The following is a 21,472-nucleotide window of genomic DNA, read 5'->3' as shown; positions in this document are numbered from 1 at the left end:
GTGTGACTCACTTTATTTCTATATCTGTTCTGCTTTATTGAGGTGGTCAAGTTGGAGTTACCTCTTTCCTGTATATTAATTTTATTTTTGTTTTCTACAGCCTTCTCCATCTGTAGTCTTGGGAAAACTCTATGGATAACTGAATTCCTATTAATGACTGAAAACACAGGTTTCTAAAGGCTAATCCTCAGAACTCTTTTGGTACATGACAAAGTTTTCATTGCTCTAAAGAGATATAAAGACAATTTTCTGAAATTTGTCCCAAGTTTTTCCAAAAAAAAATAATTTATTCAGTTATATCTTTTACTCTTGTTCGTGTGTCCTTTCATGAAAATATAATGATAGTATTGTTTTATTTACGTTTAGTTTTAACACTCTCACTTGGCAAAATAAAATGCTGGTAACAATTGTTTCCCAGAATGTTTGGAAATTTTTGTTGCTCTTTGAAATTCTTATTTTAAGTGAAATTCCTTTGGAAAATTTTGTATGAAAATTGCTACATGTCTGTATACATAGTGACCTACCACACCACTGAAGCAAAAATATGTAAATGTACTTGCTTAATGAGTTCTTCAGGAAAGACCACACGTAATTTAAATGAAATGTGGTTGTCTTTCCATTACACTCAAAATGTGGGTCATGTAAGACAACCACAGTAGGGCCTTACTGGGTCAGCCTTAAGTGTGGTCCTTGCTGTGATTCTATTGTTGGTCACATGAAAAGGGTAAGTCATCTGGTGGCTTTCAGGAACTGTCACCCCTTGAATAGATCCCTAAAAGGAGCTAAGTTATATCTTTGGGGATTTAATGTGCTGTTCAGGTTATATTGTAGCCTTTTTTAAAAAAAATTTTTTACCAGGTCTTTTCATTTTTTTTGACTGAGTCGCTTTAAATTTCTCTGACAAGTTTAAGTTTATAAGCTTTAGCTTATCTACGTGTGTGAAGAAGAGTTTTCATTAAAAAGCAGGCAGGTAATGATATAATTTAAATGGTTTTTCTAGTCACCTAATAAAAAACCTTTCATTTGAAAAGAAAAATGTGACGACAAAAAGTGATCCTTTTTCCAGGATCATACACCATGATCAAGTGGGATTTATCCCAGGGATGCAAGGGTTCTTCAATATACACAAATCAATCAATGTGATACACCATATTAACAAATTGAAGAAGAAAAACCATATGATCATCTCAATAGATGCAGAAAAAGCCTTTGACAAAATTCAACACCCATTTATGATAAAAACTCTCCAGAAAGTGGGGAGAGAGGGACCCTACCTCAACATAATAAAGGCCATATACGACAAACCCACAGCAAACATCATTCTCAATGGTGAAAAACTGAAAGCATTTCCTCTAAGATCAGGAACAAGACAAGGATGTCCACTCTCACCACTGTTATTCAACGTAGTTTTGGAAGTCCTAGCCATGGAAATCAGAGAAGAAAAAGAAATAAAAGGAATACAAATTGGAAAAGAAGAAGTAAAACTGTCACTGTTTGCAGATGACATGGTACTATACATAGAGAATCCTAAAAATGCCACCAGAAGACTACTAGAGCTAATCAATGAATTTGGTAAAGTTGCAGGATACAAAATTAATGCACAGAAATTTCTTGCATTCCTATACACTAACAACGAAAGATCAGAAAGAGAAATTAAGGAAACAATTCCATTCACCATCGCAACAAAAAGAATAAGATACCTAGGAATAAACCTACAAAAGTAGGTAAAAGACCTGTACTCAGAAAACTATAAGACACTGATGAAAGAGATCGAAGATGACACAAACAGATGGAGAGATATACCATGTTCTTAGATTGGAAGAATCAATATTGTGAAGATGACTATACTACCCAAAGCAATCTACAGATTCAGTACAATCCCTATCAAATTACCAATGGCATTTTTTACAGAACTAGAACAAAAAATCTTAAAATTTGTATGGAGACACAAAAGACCCCGAATAGCCAAAGCAATCTTGAGGGAAAAAAAACAGAGCTGGAGGAATCAGACTCCCTGACTTCAGACTATACTACAAAGCTACAGTAATCAAGACAATATGGTGCTGGCACAAAAACAGAAATATAGATCAATGGAACAGGATAGAAAACCCAGAGATAAACCCACGCACCTATGGTCAACTAATCTATGACAAAGGAGGCAAGGATATACAATGTAGAAAAGACAGTCTCTTCAATAAGTGGTGCTGGGAAAACTGGACAGCTACATGTAAAAGAATGAAAGTAGAACACTCCCTAACACCATACACAAAAATAAACTCAAAATGGATTAGAGACCTAAATGTAAGACTGGACACTAAAACTCTTAGAGGAAAACATAGGAAGAACACTCCTTGACATAAATCACAGCAAGATCTTTTTTGATCCACCTCCTAGAGTAATGGAAATAAAAACAAAAATAAACAAATGGGACCTAATAAAAAAGCATTTGCAAAGCAAAGGAAACTACAAACAAGACAAAAAGACAACCCTCAGAATGGGAGAAAATATTTGCAAACGAATCAACAGACAAAGGATTAATCTCCAAAATATATAAACAACTCATGCAGCTCAATATAAAAAAAAAACCCAATCCAAAAATAGGCAGAAGACCTAAATAGACATTTCTCCAAAGAAGACATTCAGATGGCCAAGAAGCACACGAAAAGCTGCTCAACATCACTAATTATTAGAGAAATGCAAATCAGAACTACAGTGAGGTATCACCTCACACCAGTTAGAATGGGCATCATCAGAAAATCTACAAACAACAAATGCTGGAGAGGGTGTGGAGAAAAGGGAACCCTCTTGCACTGTTGGTGGGAATGTAACTTGATACAGTCACTATGTAGAACAGTATGGAGGTTCCTTAAGAAACTAAAAATAAAATTACCATATGACCCAGCAATCCCACTACTGGGCATATACCCAGAGAAAACCATAATTCAAAAAGACACATGCACCCCAGTTCATTGCAGCACTATTTACAGTAGCCAGGTCATGGAAACAACCTAAATTCCCATCGACAGACCAATGGATAAAGAAGATGTGGTACAAATATACGATGGAATATTACTCAGCCATAAAAAGGAATGAAATTGTGTCATTTGTAGAGACGTGAATGGATCTAGAGACTGTCGTACAGGGTGAAGTAAGTCAGAAAGAGGAAAACAAATATCATATATTAATGCATATATGTGGAACCTAGAAAAATGGTGCACATGAACCAGTTTGCAGGGCAGAAATAGAGACACAGATGTAGAGAACAAGCGTATGGACACCAGGGGGGTGGTGGTGGGATGAATTGGGAGGTTGGGATTGACATATATACACTAATATGTATAAAATAGATAACTAATAAGAACCTGCTGTATAAAAAATAGAATTAATTTTTTAAAAAGTGATCCTTTTTCCTGTATTTTCTACATTATAAGCATAATTTTGTGTTACAGTTTTCTAAATATCACTTTAATAAAAATGACTAGAATTGGGGTGCTAATTAATTTAAAAATTAGATTTGAAACATCATTTTGACTGGTGAGAGGCTTCCAAAAATTCATTTTAGATACATGTAACCATTTTCTTATAATACTGGAGTATCACTTCATTTGGTTAAGGAGTCAAGTATTTTTACAAGGCTGAAAAGCTTGAAGTATCTCAAATGTGAAATATTGCAAATTTCTTTGAAAGTATACATATTTAAATAAGTTTAGAAATTTGAGCAGACTGTCAGAAGATAATCGCACAGCCTATTTATTTTCATAATTATTTGGTATAGGGATTACTGACAGAATTTGGAAAAGAAATTAACTAGCTTTAACAAATTTGACCATAAACTTTTGTTTTAGGGCACATACTTATATTGTGAAATCTGTGGATTTGCCTTTAGTTGCTACTTTCAGTGTGGTTTACTTTAAGTGTGCTAAGTCTCTGTATTTTTTGTTCTTTTAGATATGACACAGTTGAAGGCATGTAAGTGGTTATTTGTTTTTCCAAAGACATAAGCAGTTTTAGTATGTGAAGATTTTTAATATTTAAATTTTGAATTTAAAAGCAAATTTCAAAACATCATAGCATGTTTCTCTGCAGTCTTCTATTTTCCCCCAAGAGTTATTTAAATAATAATCTAGATGACAGTGTTTACTCTTGGTAAGGTGGTAGCCTTTTCATGTGCAAATTATACTGCAGATTCTTTACATTTATATGGATTGCCTTATTCCTCCCAAGGATGAAATTAAATGAGCATTTTATAGATAGGTTATTATAAGTAAGAGTATATATTTAAAATCTCAATTCTGTGTGAATTCTAATTTATTTTTTTAATTTCTAGTTTTTTATAATTTGTTTACAATATATTTATTTGTTTTCAAATTGCAGCAGTATTGTTGGATAATCTAAGTTGCTTAAACATACAGTTTCAGTTATTTAAGACTGCCAATTCATAAATCGTTATTAGAGTATTTTTTTTCTAGAGCCTAAAAATGCTTTGGGGAGTGGCAGAAATGAGTTTTACAGAAATCAAACAAAAGCTTTGAACCCTCTCACTGGAATAATGCTTGCATGAATACACAACACAAACACACATTTATTTGGTATGTCATTTCAGGGCATTCATTGACACTCTGCCCAAGAGATCCGAGGCCCCTATATTAAAAACACCTGCCATAAAGATGAGAAATATATTAATATGAAGGGCCTTATTGGCTTTTAATGAAATAATGATATTTACACTTTAAAATTTATTTCAGTTTACCTCACTTTTTGAATGTTGATTCTTCTTCTAAGTTAATGTTTGGTTTATTTTCATTTTCAGAACTTCTGATTAATTGTTTAATTGTTAAGACATACTGAAGGTTTGTAAGTTTTCTCTTGGTGAAGGAATATCCTTTAGTTAAGTAACGTTTTGTTCTAACTTACACTAACTGCAAAAACAAATCCTTTTGGTCACAACAGTACATCACATCTTTGTCCTTCCTTTTTGCTAAGAAAAATCAGTAGCCAGTGTTCTTTCTGTCCCTGTTGCTCGTTTAATATTTTCCATCTTGCTCTCTTGTCCTCCTCCTTGAGAGGGAAGAACAGTGTTGTAATGGTCAAAATACTCAGCCTTGTAAGGAGAGAAGTCACCATAATCAAGAGTGTGTCAAATCAGGATTAAAGTGACTAGCCTTGAAGTTATGGATAAAATACAAAGCCTGACTTTGTTTTTAAGCCATGATTTAACTTTTTAACCACTTTATTGAGATAAAGTTCACCAATTTAATATGTACAATTAAATGGTCAAAGCCTGTTTTTGTGGAGGCAAAATAAACGTGTTTTATCAATAAAGTCAGAAAAGGGCCTCCCTCTTTTAAGTTGTCCCAGTGTATTGAATTGTTTTTAGAGATCGTGAAAGCCACAGAGCCCACCTTTCTTTCCTCCCTGGGGCTGTAATAGGTTACTGATACTTCGGCATTCTCTTGTGTCTGTAAATATACTAGCCTTCACATAAAGCTCATTTGTAGTATTTTTCAACATGAAAATTTTGAACAAAAGTGTGCAGAAATTTGAGTCTGTGGAGTTTAATGTCAATAGAGTGAACTACTTTTATTTAACTGTGCTGGTGTCTATTATTTGGCATTTCAGAAATGCCAAGATATTCATTTGCTTCTTCGCTCTCTCTCTCTCTCATGTGCGTGTGATCACTGACCATCTTTAAAACTTAAGACACTAAAATATTTGACATAGGTGGAATGAATTTTTCAAGAGCATTAAACTTACATTAAGTGGCCTAGAAATACTCTGCTTGCCTAAACGAAGAGTGTTCTAGGTATTGCCTGGTAGTTTTTTCTAGCATATCAGTTCAGTAACCAAAATAGGTTTGAATTATTGTGATGTCAGTAGTCGTCTGAAAGGAGAGATTATAACACTTGGAAAATTGTAGAACTAAAAATATTCTACATGTATTGACTTCATTAACTCAGTACCTTTTTTCACATTAAAATTTTGTTTAAAATACAAAATTAAGTAATTTTCTTCTAGTTTTCCTTTCTAAGAATGTATTTAGGGAATGTGTCCTTTCCATTTTCCTTCTACAGTTTATTTTATATGTTATCTTTAGATTTGATATGCATTAGGTTTAGAGAAGCATTCTGCTAAGAGTTGCCTTTGGTAGATCTATTTTCATAATAATTATTCACTAGAGATTTTCAAGTTTAGCTATGAAACTTCATGGAAAGAAGTTCTAAATTGTAAATATTTATAAATTTTAAAAGTTTCTAAAGAATTTTTAACATGTTCATATATAAAACTTCAAATCTGTGTTCCATGTCATTTTAAGGTGGTGTCAGAATAATTGAAAAATTATTTTGAAACTTATTTTCAAAAAACAGCAGAGAATTTAGTAATGGCACACAGCAGCTCATTTGTTTTCACCGCTGTTTCAGAGTTTTGTATTACACTTTTCATTTTTAGACATTTAATGATTATCTTTAATGTTCACAGGAGCCCTCTTGCACAAATGGAAGAAGAAAGAAGGGAGCATGTAGCTAAGATGAAGAAGATGGAGATGGAGATGGAGCAGGTGTTTGAGATGAAGGTCAAAGAAAAAGTTCAAAAACTGAAGGACTCTGAAGCTGAGGTAATCAACCTAATATTTTCACCTTTTATAGGCACAGTATTCCTTTAAAAAATATCTTTAATAAAATTCATAGATAATATAACCTTTCTCTAGATTTTTTCAAATATAATACGCTAACATAATAAAATGGAAAAATAAAAGCAAGCACTATGTTTACAATAATATATATTTTAATATGTACTTGAATACAAGCATACTTGGTAGGAAGACATAGTAGAAAACTTACAATAAATTTTATTAGCTATAATTAACAAGTAATAAGAAATGAAATTATAAGCCATTCCATATAGTCAATATAAGAAAAGTAAAGATCAGAGTTTTGAGTGGATGTAAGAATAAAAACTAGTGTTAGGGCAATAATAATAGAACAGACTTATTTGCATATGAATGAAAAAGAAAGAACCTTAGTTAAACTATAGGCATGCCAGGGTAAATTACAGACAGATGAAGAAATGTGATTTTTATAAATGAGTTGGGCCTTATTTGTAATATAGTGTCAACGTAATTCCCACTGTTACAAAAATCAGGTAGGGTAGTGACAAAGCATTCCAGCAAGCTGATATACTACCTTGGAATCTCTCTAGATGTTGAGGCATATATTTAGTTCCTATTAATCAAAAAGATCATGAAGACATGTCCTTCAATAAGTGATAAGAAATAAAAGATGGAGAAAAAACACACTAACACAAGCACCTATACAGTTAGTAGTTGGCTTGATGTCCAAGAGCAGTAGAAGAAACTCTAGGTAAACACAAAATAAATCAACAATTTCAGTATAATTTCTCAGCACAGATTTATTATCATTGTGCTGAAAATTACTTTTAAATATATGGGATGACATTAATATGAAATATTTTTAAAATTACTTTTAACGATAAAATTCAGTGAGATCCCTGTGTTTATATGTGGCTCCACTAATATAATAATATTTGTGTTTAAATATATTAAAAAGAGACTCCCATCGAGTCTGTTAGATCCTTACAGTTGGTCTCTTTGCTTTTGTAATGAATTACTGCATAAAATACATAAACCTTTGACTAAATACATAACCAAAAGTACTCTGATCCATTGAGTAGATGGAATGCATCGAGTAAAGTATTCAGTAACTTTGAGGAAATGTTTTTATTCCACATTAGATTTCTCTTAAATCACTGGGCTTTTCATGTAATCTCTTATTAAAAAAAACTTTCACTGTTGTTATATTTATCATATGCTTAATTCAGTGGGGATACAGAATAGCTCCTCCTGGTCTAAGACTACCAAGCACTGCAGAACTAGCATCCCTGGCATCTGTTATTAAGATGACATTTAGGAGATTAAGTTTAGTCTTTTTTATTAATTAGCTTTTTATTAAATATCCATCCGAGTCTCTACTCCTTCACTAATTAATAAATGATCTGGAAAATCCCTATCAGAAGGTGAATAGAAACAGGAGTAATCAACAGTTTGCATTATCTCCACACTTAGATTATGATGAAAATCTAAAAGGAGTTGAATTTACATTTGGTATAGACATATTTTAGGGCCTGCTCCTAAGAGTAAATGTTATAAACAAATAATTATAAAACTGTAGTTATAGAACCCTTTGAGAGTTTTTACGATTACTGTGAATGGTGAAAACAGAGTTTTCCGAACCTTAACTGCTCTTTGAAGGATAGAATCTTTATTAACATTAAAAGGACCTGTAAAGAGATCTGGACCAAGTTTCTCCTAATTCAGTAAGCCATATAAGTATGTAAATATATAGGTGAAGAAACCTATTTAACCTTGTTTAATACTGTTTTTTCTCAAGTGCTAGAAATATTTGTTTGGGGCACAGTTGCTAATATCCAGCAGCACAGCGTATCAGGCGCATTCATGGATTATGTCATTTAATTCATACCACAGCCCTTCAAGATGGGTATTATTGTCCATTTCCCTTTTTTACATGAGAGGAAAGATAAATTAACTTGGTCTATGCTGCATAACTGTAAGCCATTATTTGAATACACTTAACTTTGTTCTTAATCGCTAGACAAGTCCACAATCATGTATCCACAATTTCAGAAAACTGCAAAACCAGACATAGAACTAATAGTTTTATCCCACTTGATGTGAATATTTATATACTTCACTGCAAAAAATAGTAATGTGTTTGGTTATAGGTGCTACCTTAGACAGGCCAGGAGTTATTTTTTTTGTTTGTTTGTTTTTTTACCATCTTTATTGAAGTATAATTGCTTTACAATGGTGTGTTAGTTTCTGCTTTATAACAAAGTGAATCAGTTATACATATACATATGTTCCCATATCTCTTCCCTCTTGCATCTCCCTCCCTCCCACCCTCCCCATCCCACCCCTCTAGGTGGTCACAAAGCACCGAGCTGATCTCCCTGTGCTATGCAGCTGCTTCCCACTAGCTATCTGTTTTACATTTGGTAGTGTATATATGTCCATGACACTCTCTCACCCTGTCACATCTCACCCCTCCCCCTCCCCATATCCTCAAGTCCATTCTCTAGTAGGTCTGTGTCTATATTCCCGTCTTGCCACTAGGTTCTTCATGGCCTTTTTTTTTTTTTCCTTAGATTCCATATGTATGTGTTAGCATACTGTATTTGTTTTTCTGACTTACTTCACTCTGTATGACAGACTCTAACTCCATCCACCTCATTACAAATACCTCCATTTCGTTTCTTTTTATGGCTGAGTAATATTCCATTGTATATATGTGCCACATCTTCTTTATCCATTCATCTGTCGATGGACATTTAGGTTGCTTCCATGTCCTGGCTATTGTAAATAGAGCTGCAATGAACATTTTGGTACATGACTCTTTTTGAACTATGGTTTTCTCAGGGTATATGCCCAGTAGTGGGATTGCTGGGTCGTATGGTAGTTCTATTTGTAGTTTTTTCAGGAACCTCCATACTGTTCTCCATAGTGGCTGTATCAATTTACATTCCCACCAACAATGCAAGAGTGTTCCCTTTCCTCCACACCCTCTCCAGCATTTATTGTTTCTAGATTTTTTGATGATGGCCATTCTGACCGGTGTGAGATGATATCTCATTGTAGTTTTGATTTGCATTTCTCTAATGATTAATGATGTTGAGCATTCTTTCATGTGTCTGTTGGCAATCTGTATATCTTCTTTGGAGAAATGTCTATTTAGGTCTTCTGCCCATTTTTGGATTGGGTTGTTCGTTTTTTTGTTATTGAGCTTCATGAGCTGCTTGTAAATCTTGGAGATTAATCCTTTGTCAGTTGCTTCATTTGCAAATACTTTCTCCCATTCTGAGGGTTGTCTTTTTGTCTTGTTTATGGTTTCCTTTGCTGTGCAAAAGCTTTTAAGTTTCATTAGGTCCCATTTGTTTATTTGTGTTTTTATTTCCATTTCTCTAGGAGGTGGGTCAAAAAGGATCTTGCTGTGATTTATGTCATAGAGTGTTCTGCCTATGTTTTCCTCTAAGAGTTTGATAGTGTCTGGCCTTACACTTAGGTCTTTAATCCATTTTGAGTTTATTTTTGTGTATGGTGTCAGGGAGTGTTCTAATTTCATACTTTTACATGTATCTGTCCAATTTTCCCAGCACCACTTATTGAAGAGGCTGTCTTTTCTCCACTGTATATGCTTGCCTCCTTTATCAAAGATAAGGTGACCATATGTGCATGGGTTTATCTCTGGGCTTTCTATCCTGTTCCATTGATCTATATTTCTGTTTTTGTGCCAGTACCAAACTGTCTTGATTACTGTAGCTTTGTAATAAAGTCTGAAGTCAGGGAGCCTGATTCCTCCAGCTCCATTTTTTCGTTCTCAAGATTGCTTTGGCTATTCGGGGTCTTTTGTGTTTCCATACAAATTGTGAAATTTTTTGTTCTAGTTCTGTGAAAAATGCCTGTGGTAGTTTGATAGGGATTGCACTGAATCTGTAGATTGCTTTGGGTAGTAGAGTCATTTTCACAATGTTGATTCTTCCAATCCAAGAGCATGGTGTATCTCTCCATCTATTTGTATCATCTTTAATTTCTTTCATCAGTGTCTTATAATTTTCTGCATACAGGTCTTTTGTCTCCTTAGGTAGGTTTATTCCTAGGAATTTTATTCTTTTTGTTGCAATGGTAAACGGGAGTGTTTTCTTAATTTCACTTTCAGATTTTTCATCATTAGTGTATAGAAATGCAAGAGATTTCTGTGCATTAATTTTGTATCCTGCTACTTTACCAAATTCATTGATTAGCTCTAGGAGTTTTCTGGTAGCATCTTTAGGATTCTTTATGTATAGTATCATCTCATCTGCAAACAGTGACAGCTTTACTTCTTCTTTTCCGATTTGGATTCCTTTTATTTCTTTTTCTTCTCTGATTTCTGTGGCTAAGACTTCCAAAACTATGTTAAATAATAGTGGTGAGAGTGGGCAACCTTGTCTTGTTCCTGATCTTAGTGGAAATGGTTTCAGTTTTTCACCATTGAGGACAATGTTGTCTGTGGGTTTGTCATATATGGCCTTTATTATGTTGAGGAAAGTTCCCTCTATGCCTACTTTCTGCAGGGCTTTTATCATAAATGGGTGTTGAATTTTGTCGAAAGCTTTCTCTGCATCTATTGAAATGATCATATGGTTTTTCTCCTTCAATTTGTTAATATGGTGTATCACGTTGATTGATTTGCGTATATTGAAGAATCCTTGCATTCCTGGGATAAACCCCACTTGATCATGGTGTATGATCCTTTTAATGTGCTGTTGGATTCTGTTTGCTAGTATTTTGTTGAGGATTTTTGCATCTATGTTCATCAGTGATATTGGCCTGTAGTTTTCTTTCTTTGTGACATCTTTGTCTGGTTTTGGTATCAGGGTGATGGTGGCCTCGTAGAATGAGTTGGGGAGTGTTCCTCCCTCTGCAATATTTTGGAAGAGTTTGAGAAGGATAGGTGTTAGCTCTTCTCTAAATGTTTGATAGAATTCACCTGTGAAGCCATGTGGTCCTGGACTTTTGTTTGTTGGAAGATTTTTAATCACAGTTTCAATTTCAGTGCTTGTGATTGGTCTGTTCATATTTTCTATTTCTTCCTGGTTCAGTCTCGGCAGGTTGTGCATTTCTAAGAATCTGTCCATTTCTTCCAGGTTGTCCATTTTATTGGCATAGAGTTGCTTGTAGTAATCTCTCATGATCGTTTGTATTTCTGCAGTGTCAGTGGTTACTTCTCCTTTTTCATTTCTAATTCTATTGATTTGAGTCTTCTCCCTTTTTCTCTTGATGAGTCTGGCTAATGGTTTATCAATTTTGTTTATCTTCTCAAAGAACCAGCTTTTAGTTTCATTGATTTTTGCTATTGTTTCCTTCATTTCTTTTTCATTTATTTCTGATCTGACCTTTATGATTTCTTTCCTTCTGCTAACTTTGGGGTTTTTTTGTTCTTCTTTCTCTAATTCCTTCAGGTGCAAGGTTAGGTTGTTTATTCGAGGTGTTTCCTGTTTCTTGAGGTAGGCTTGTATTGCTATAAACTTCCCTCTTAGCGCTGCTTTTGCTGCGTCCCATGGGTTTTGGGTCGTCGTGTCTCCATTGTCATTTGTTTCTAGGTATTTTTTGATTTCTTCAGTGATCACTTCATTATTAAGTAGTGTATTGTGTAGCCTCCATGTGTTTGTGTTTTTTACAGATCTTTTCCTGTAATTGATATCTAGTCTCATAGCTTTGTGGTCAGAAAAGATACTTGATACGATTTCAATTTTCTTAAATTTACCAAGGCTTGATTTGTGACCCAAGATATGATCTATCCTGGAGAATGTTCCATGAGCACTTGAGAAAAATGTGTATTCTGTTGTTTTTGGGTGGAATGTCCTATAAATATCAATTCAATTAAGTCCATCTTGTTTAATGTATGATTTAAAGCTTGTGTTTCCTTATTTATTTTCCTTTTGGATGATCTGTCCATTGGTGAAAGTGGGGTGTTAAAGTCCCCTACTATGATTGTGTTGCTGTCGATTTCCCCTTTTATGGCTGTTAGTATTTGCCTTATGTATTGAGGTGCTCCTATGTTGGGTGCATAAATATTTACAATTGTTATACCTTCCTCTTGGATCGATCCCTTGATCATTATATAGTGTCCTTCTTTGTCTCTTGTAATAGTCTTTATTTTAAAGTCTATTTTGTCTGATATGAGAATTGCTACTCCAGCTTTCTTTTGATTTCAATATGCATGGAATATCTTTTTCCATCCCCTCACTTTGAGTCTGTGTGTGTCTCTAGGTCTGAAGTGGGTCTCTTGTAGACAGCATATATATGGGTCTTGTTTTTGTATCTATTCAGCCAGTCAGTGTCTTTTGGTGGGAGCATTTAATCCATTTACATTTAAGGTAATTATCGATATGTATGTTCCTATTCCCATTTTCTTAAATGTTTTGGGTTTGTTATTGTAGGTGTTTTCCTTCTCTTGTGTTTCTTGCCTAGAGAAGTTCCTTTAGCATTTGTTGTAAAGCTGGTTTGGTGGTGCTGAACTCTCTCAGCTTTTGCTTGTCTGTAAAGGTTTTAATTTCTCCATCAAACCTGAATGAGATCCTTGCTGGGTAGATTAATCTTGGTTGTAGGTTTTTCTCCTTCATCACTTTAAGTATATCCTGCCACTCCCTTCTGGCTTGCAGAGTTTCTGCTGAAAGATCAGATGTTAACCTTATGGGGATTCCCTTGTGTGTTATTTGTTGTTTTTCCCTTGCTGCTTTTAATATGTTTTCCTTATATTTAATTTTTGACAGTTTGATTAATATGTGTCTTGGCGTGTTTCTCCTTGGATTTATCCTGTATGGGACTCTCTGTGCTTCCAGGACTTGATTAACTATTTCCTTTCCCATATTAAGGAAGTTTTCAACTATAATCTCTTCAAATATTTTCTCAGTCCCTTTCTTTTTCTCTTCTTCTTCTGGGACCCCTATAATTCGAATGTTGGTGCGTTTAATGTTGTCCCAGAGGTCTCTGAGACTGTCCTCAGTTCTTTTCATTCTTTTTTCTTTATCCTGCTCTGCAGTAGTTATTTCCACCATTTTATCTTCCAGGTCACTTATCCATTCTTCTGCCTCAGTTATTCTGCTATTGATCCCATCTAGAGTATTTTTAATTCATTTATTGTGTTTTTCATCATTGCTTGGTTCCTCTTTAGTTCTTCTACGTCCTTGTTAAATGTTTCTTGCATTTTGTCTATTCTATTTCCAAGATTTTGGATCATCCTTACTATCATTATTCTGAATTCTTTTTCAGGTAGACTGCCTATTTCCTCTTCATTTGTTAGGTCTGGTGTGTTTTGACCCTGCTCCTTCCTCTGCTGTGTGTTTTTCTGTCTTCTCATTTTGCTTATCTTACTGTGTTTGGGGGTCTCCTTTTCACAGGCTGCAGGTTCGTAGTTCCCTTTGTTTTTGGTATCTGTCCCCAGCGGCTAAGGTTGGTTCAGTGGGTTGTGTAGGCTTCCTGGTGGAGGGAACTAGTGCCTGAGTTCTGGTGGATGAGGCTAGATCTTGTCTTTCTGGTGGGCAGGTCCATGTCTGGTGGTGTGTTTTGGGGTGTCTGTGGCCTTATTATGATTTTAGGCAGCCTCTCTGCTAATGGATGGGGCTGTGTTCCTGTCTTGCTAGTTGTTTGGCATAGGGTGTCCAGCACTGTAGCTTGCTGGTCATTGAGTGAAGCTGGGTCTTGATGTTGAGATGGAGATCTCTGAGAGATTTTTGCCGTTTGGTATTACGTGGAGCTGGGAGGTCTCTTGTGGACCAGTGTCCTGAAGTTGGCTCTCCCACCTCAGAGGCACAGCCCTGATGCCTGGCTGGAGCACCAAGAGCCTTTCATCCACCCGGCTCAGAGTAAAAGGGAGAAAAAATAGAAAGAAAGAAAGAAAGAGGATAAAATTTAGTGAAGTAAAATAAAGCTATTATAAAGCAAAGCTATACAGACAAAATCTCACCCAGAAGCATATACATATACACTCACAAAAAAAGGAAAAGGGGAAAAATTAATATATCCTGCTCCCAGAGTCCACCTCCTGAATTTGGGATGATTCGTTGTCTATTCAGGTATTCAACAGATGCAGGCACATCAAGTTGTTTGTGGAGCTTTAATCCACTGCTTCTGAGGCTGCTGGGAGAGATTTCCCCTTCTCTTCCCTGTTCGCACAGCTCCTGGGGTTCAGCTTTGGATTTGGACCCGCCTCTGCGTGTAGGTCGCCTGAGGGCGCCTATTCCCCGCCCAGACAGGACGGGATTAAAGGAGCAGCTGCTTCTGGGGCTCTGGCTCACTCGGGCAGGGCGGGGAGGGAAGGATACGGATGCGGGGCGAGCCTGCGGCGGCAGAGGCCAGCGTGACGTTGCACCAGCCCGAGGCGCGCCGTGCGTTCTCCCAGGGAAGTTGTCCCCGGATCACGGGAGCCTGGCAATGGTGGGCTGCACCGGCTCCCAGGAGGGGCGGTGTGGAGAGTGACCTGTGCTCGCACACAGGCTTTTTGGTGGCGGCAGCAGCAGCCTTAGCGTCTCACACCCGTCTCTGGGGTCCGCGCTGATCGCTGCAGCTCGTGCCCGTCTCTGGAGTTCGTTTAGGCGGCACTCTGAATCCCCTCTCCTTGCGCGCCGCGAAACAAAGAGGCAAGAAAAAGTCTCTTGCCTCTTCGGCAGCTGCAGACTTTTTCCCGGACTCCCTCCCAGCCAGCTGTGGTGTGCTAACCCCTTCAGGCTGTGTTCACGCCGCCAACCCCAGTCCTCTCCCTGCGATCCGACTGAAGCCCGAGCCTCAGCTCCCAGCCCCTGCCCGCCCCGGCGGGTGAGCAGGCAAGCCTCTCGGGCTGGTGAGTGCTGGTCGGCACCAATCCTCTGTGCGGGAGTCTCTCCGCTTTGCCCTTCGCACCCCTGTGGCTGCGCTCTCCTCCGTGGCTCCGAAGCTTACCCCCTCCGCCACCCGCAGTCCCAGGAGTTGTTTTGTAAATAGAGTATATAGACCTTTCTAAGTAGTATTGGCTTTCTGAAATCTGAAAAATTTTGAACTATGAAACACATCTAACCCCAAGGGTTTCTAGGAAGTGAGGGATTGTGACCTGTACTTTTAACCTACATGCAGTTAACACAAAGATACGTATATGTGACAGAAATGTACAGGTAAAGAATGATGAACACTGGTGAACCTATGGTCCAGCTTAAAAAAATAAGGCATCATCAGTTCATTTGAGGCCCCTTTGTGTCTCTCCCCTATTGTATCCCTGTCTCTCCTTCTCAGAGGTGACTATTCTGAATTGTGTATATATAATTCCCTTGCATTTTTTTTTTTAATAACCAAAGGCATTTTCCTGTGTTCCTATTTTCTGACATTTTCTTAGTAACTTGTTTGCTATCATCAGGAAGATGTTACCTCAAATTTGATTCATGTTTGCTTAAATATATCTTAGATGGTTTTGTTTTGTAAGAACTGCATGAAATAATTTGGAATGGGAATGAATATGAAGTCACTTTTTGTGGGTTTACAAAGTAATTAAGAAAACAAGTTGTATGCGAAATTACAATCCAAATTCAAGATGTTAATTGATTGGTGTAATACAGTCTTTAATAAAACATAGTTCCTGGACATCTGAAAGTTTTTAATATTAATAGTTCTTAGTTATTCGTTGTAGTTTTTTTTTCTATGACTGTTTTCCTCAGAAATGGATTAACTAGCACCTAAATGAATTATTTAATGAACTATTAGGTAAGCTCTTTGTTTCTGCAGTTACTTTGCATGAGTGTTTTCCACCTTTCAGCCAGCATTCTTTATAGCATTAATTCTCAATGTAGAAAGAACCACCTGCTTTAGAATCACGGGGGCTTGTTGAAAATGTAGATTTCTAGACTTAACAAAAACCCAGAGATTCTAATTCAGTATGTCTTTGTGAGGTCCAGGATTCTATATTTTTAACAAGCATTCAGGTGATTTGTACGAAGACTGATATTTGAAAACCACTGCTTTATAAGAATCGGGGACCTTATCCCGTGATCTTGTAACTCTTAGATCCTCATCTATTTGCTTTCTTTTCACTTGTCTCAGCTTTGTGAACTTGGAATTACGAGGCAGGTTCGAATCCTGGTTCTGCCACTTTTTGACTAATGACTTTGGGCAAGTGACATAAACTCTGCAACTGTTTGGTCATCTATGAAGTGGGAGCAGTGGTGTCTTCCCTGCCCAGCTTCCTACATGTTTTGTGAGTAAGGAAAAATGAGATGATAAGATAGGGTATGCCCATTATAAAGTGCCACACACTGTAGCTTATTGTACTCTTTTTTTTCCCTGTTTACCAAGATTATTCTCTTTGATCACTGGCCTTTTGGGTGGTAAGTCCTATAGGCAGAGGAATTTTAGACGGTGCTAAAATTTTAGACAGTGCTAAAACCAGGTGGTACTTTGAATTTATAGCAGAAGAACTGAATGCTCATACTGTTAACATTAGGATGCCTGGATGAAATGTACTTCTGCTCCTGATTTCTCAAACAGTTTTATTTTATATATTGTGCTCTGAATTAGCTCCAACGGCGCCATGAGCAAATGAAAAAGAATTTGGAAGCACAGCACAAAGAATTAGAGGAAAAACGTCGTCAGTTTGAAGATGAGAAAGCAAATTGGGAAGCCCAACAACGTATTTTAGAGCAACAGAACTCTTCAAGGTATCTAATATCAGATTCCCAAGAAATGTGTGTATTAATGCTTTAAAGAATTATTTTCCTATTTATTTTAAAAACATTAAAATAACATTTAAAAAGACATCATCCATTATCATAAATCCCAAGCACAATTTTCATGGATGAATCTTTTATATAGATGGATGCAGTCTGTCTATTATAATAGTATTTTTGTCACTGTAAACATTTTCCATGACTTAACAGTCTTCATAATTATAATTTAGTAGCTTCATAACATTCTCTTCAGTTTACTCACCGTAATCAGTTGCTTACCTTTTCCCATCAAATGTTGGACATAATGGTTGTATTTAATTTTTGGCAAACATAGAGAACACTGCTACAAAGATCTTTTATACATTTAGAGGTATGTCTTTATTGTGTTGAATTATTTCATTAAGATAAAATTTTGGATATCTAATTCCTAATGCAGCTAATTAGTTACTCTTAATTTACACAAAAATCAGTAGTATTTATACTTTGGTTTTCTTCTTTTCCTCATTAGTCCCATTTAAAACTGAAAAGTTGTATCCCTATAAGGATTCTACAGTTTACCCTCACTGCTAAACATTTTCAAGATTTTCAACACTATCCTTCTATTAACTTTTTCCCCAAGGAAGAAGAAAATATATTTGTAAAAGCGAAGCATTTCAGAATACAAATGGCAGTAGGAGAAAAGGATACCCTGGTTGATGTCAGTTGATCTTTTTTGATTTGCACTGTTTCATTTAGGAAAAATTGTGCTTGTATATTAAAAATGGGTTTTTGTCATGTTTTTTTACTGTTTGTCTTGGAATTTTGTCAAATATTTGTCCAAGAAAATAATATTATAGACTAGCATTGTCCTTATTGTTAACTTTAAATCTTCTAATTTTTAAATGAAAACGTAGTGTTTGAAAATCCAACACAGTTGTAGTTGGTTTAGCTATTGCTACCATATGTTATCTGTGTTTATAAAGTGGTCACTCATTTTGATTATTTTCCTTTAATCATTTAGAACCTTGGAAAAGAACAAGAAGAAAGGGAAGATCTTTTAAACCCTCTTTTGACCACCAGTTACATATTAGTTGCCAACATGCCAGCTTGGACATCAGTGTTTGTTGGATCCGTTTGACCAATTTGCACCGGTTTTATCCTTAATGATGGATTTAACAGCATGACAAAAATTGTTATTATTTTTTTTTGTTCTTGACGGAGATTAAGATGCCTTTAATTGTCTAGGGTGTTGTGTACTTAGAAACTAACAGCTCTAAGTACCTTTCCTATGTTTTCTTTTTTTATTAAACAGATGTCTTCAATTTAATGCAAGAAAACATTTTACTGTTGTACAATCATGTTCTGGTAGTTTGATTTTTTACAGGATATTCCAAAATAAAAGGACTCTGGAAGGTTTTCATTGAGGATAAATTGCCATAATATGATGCAAACTATGCTTCTTTATGATAATTATAATACAAAGGTTTCATTCAGTGCAACATATACAGTAATGTAATTTAGTCTAACACAGTTGACCCTATTTTTTGACACTTCCATTGTTTAAAAATACACATGGAAAAAAAAAACCTATAAGCTTACAACGCACCTAGAGCTTTTTTATAACAACCTCTTTTTTTGTTTGTTTGTTTTGGATTCTTTAAATATATATTATTCTCATTTAGTGCCCTCTTTAGCCAGAATCTCATTACTGCTTCATTTTTGTAATAACATTTAATTTAGGTATTTTCCATATATTGGCCCTGCTAAAATAGGATATAGCATCTTTCATATGGTAGGAACCAACAAGGAAACTTTCCTTTAATTCCCTTTTTACACTTTATGGTAAGTAGCAGGGGGAAAAAATGCATTTATAGATCATTTCTAGGCAAAATTGTGAAGCTAACAACCAACCTATTTCTACCTATGTGCAGTCTCTTTATTTTACTAGAAATGGGAATCATGGCCTCTTGAAAAGAAAAAAAAGTCACCATTCTGCATTTAGCTGTATTCATATATTGCATTCCTGTATTTTTTTGTTTGTATTGTAAAAAATACACATAATAAACAATGTTGTGATGTAACTGAGCGTGGGGTCTTAAGTATTCTCCAGTTGATATACAAGAGTGTACAGTGTGTTTGGGAAGAAGCTTTTCAGCTTGAATTTGCCTCCTCCATGATTGTAACTCTTACCTTTTCTCTTGTATGTTTGTTTCATTTAGAGTGCATACGCCCTGATTTTCTAACTAACGGGATATAGTATCTCTCTACTCATTTTTGTCTCCTATTAACACGTTATTTCTCTGAGAATGAATTTCAACTCCCCAGGTGAACTCACAAGTCCTTGGACTGAAATTTTTTAACTGGAAGGAGGGTGGTATAATTTCTTTTCACTATAAGGTCAAATGATATAGATTTTAACAAAATGCTTTATGATATTTTAAGTATAATTTAATGCAACACAGTTTGTTACCTTAAAAAGTTTCACCGTATCTGTTACTTTTTAAAATTAATGATCCAAGCAGAAGGAAGTAACTGATATTTCTGATTAGCCAATATTTTTGTTTACATCAGAGGCTGATGGGTTTAAACAAATCAGTATGCTTGAAAGATCTTGTTACTTTTCAAAGATATATAGATATAAAGTGTAAAGCATATTAGGAAGATTATTCACCTTACAGAATCTTGACTTTACATATAAGTTCACCCTGGAGTGCTATTTTTAAAGCAGATCTTATAGGGCATTAAAAACATGATTTTAAGAATACTGCAGTAAATACTTATCCTTATTTGATGGCCATCACTAGTTAAAGATTGTCTTGGAAAACTTTTGTTAATCCAAAAATGCTTTCTGCTATTGGAGAATATACTGTAGTGCAAATGGCTTTTTCTTTTGGCTGCGTTGGGTCTTTGCTGCTGTGTGCAGGCTTTCTCTAGTTGTGGCAAGTGGGGGCTCCTCTTCGTTGCGGTGCACGGGCTTCTCATTGCGGTGACTTCTCTTGTGGCGCATTGGCTGTAGGCGTGCGGGCTTTGGTATTTGTGGCTCATGGGCTCTAGAGCGCAGGCTCGGTAGTTGTGGGATCTTCCCGGACCAGGGCTTGAACCTGTGTCCCCTGCATTTGCAGGCGGATTCTTAACCACTGCGCCACCAGGGAAGCCCTGCAAATGGCTTACAAAAAAAAAAAAAATTGGCTTTTATTTCAAGACCAGAATCAGATATTCAGGAATAACTGTAAGTAAATGTGCAGGGTTTTTTTTTTGTTTGGTTTGGTTATTATATTAAGAGAGATTGGGTTAACACCCCTAACCAGAAAAGTTTGGTTTTAGGAAGTTAAGAATAACCCACTGAATTTGGAGACTGCAAAATGAGGAAGTTTATATTGACCACCTGCCTAACTGGTAAGTACTGCTGCTTCTAGAAACAGGTTCTCATAGGTGCCATTTAAAAATTCTGTACATTGTGATAACTTTATAAAGTCACCTTTATTCTACTTCCCTAGTGAAAACTTTCAATAGTCTTTATCCATGTCATGCCTAAGGTTTTATCTGAATCTGATGTAGGACCCATACAACTTGACTGGGTCTTTTGATGGTTGGCTCCAAGCTTTTCAAGCATGCTGAGGGCTTTTTTGTTACATGGCCTGTGGATTTTTGAGAACTGTTAGATGATTATTCACAATACATATAACATTCAGGAAGGCATAAGGAAAGGCCAGCTTGTAAACAGCAAAACGGGCAATACCTAGTCTCCATTGTCAGAGGCATTATATAATTGAAGTCACTCATTAACCACTATGCTATCTTTCTAATTAAGTGAGACTGACCAAGTATGCACTAATCCCAGTGAACATCTTGGGCACCACATGGCAGGGTTTTACTGCCACCTACTGGAAGTAAGATCTAATTGTTTTTATCAAGTTCACCAGTAACTGGGGAAGTTGATAATAAATTGGACATATGGCTTATTTCTGTGTAGCTCAGGTTGTAATTTTGAAAGCTGAGGAGATAGAAACTCCTGCTTTTCAGACTCATTAGCTTAGTGTCACAGTACAACCTACAGATTCTGACTCTGCACCTTTTGTGCCTTTTATCCTCTTGGAGAAAGACCTAGGAATGTGGAGGTCAGGGTATAGTAGGTGAGAAAAAATAAGAAGGAAAGAAGGTTGTCTGATAACGCAACAAGAGCAAAGTGTTGACTTAGCAAGTCATCTAGATCACTGTTTCCAAACCTGAT

At 36.0% G+C, this 21,472-nt stretch overlaps 1 protein-coding gene across 6 annotated transcripts in view; it reads left to right on the top strand.

Annotated features, from left to right (window-relative positions):
- The window catches only part of SEPTIN7 (septin 7), a 114,659-nt gene extending 95,376 nt beyond the window's left edge, over positions 1-19,283 (top strand). For 2 of the 6 annotated variants that reach the window (XM_057549834.1, XM_057549839.1), the window contains 4 exons: positions 3,949-3,969; positions 6,478-6,613; positions 17,114-17,280; positions 18,263-19,283. In XM_057549834.1, the coding sequence (XP_057405817.1) occupies positions 3,949-3,969; positions 6,478-6,613; positions 17,114-17,280; positions 18,263-18,302 (364 nt within the window). In that variant the 3' untranslated portion in view covers positions 18,303-19,283. The remainder of the gene's footprint in view (positions 1-3,948; positions 3,970-6,477; positions 6,614-17,113; positions 17,281-18,262) is intronic. The other 4 variants (XM_057549835.1, XM_057549840.1, XM_057549836.1 and 1 more) reach the window with 3 other exon arrangements.
- Positions 19,284-21,472: the final 2,189 nt, after the last annotated feature.

Source organism: Balaenoptera acutorostrata, chromosome 7 (genome assembly GCF_949987535.1).
Source record: "Balaenoptera acutorostrata chromosome 7, mBalAcu1.1, whole genome shotgun sequence".
NCBI classification, from domain to species: domain Eukaryota; kingdom Metazoa; phylum Chordata; class Mammalia; order Artiodactyla; family Balaenopteridae; genus Balaenoptera; species Balaenoptera acutorostrata.
The sequence above is the reverse complement of the archived record's forward strand: the minus strand, read 5'-3'. Positions and strand labels throughout refer to the sequence as shown.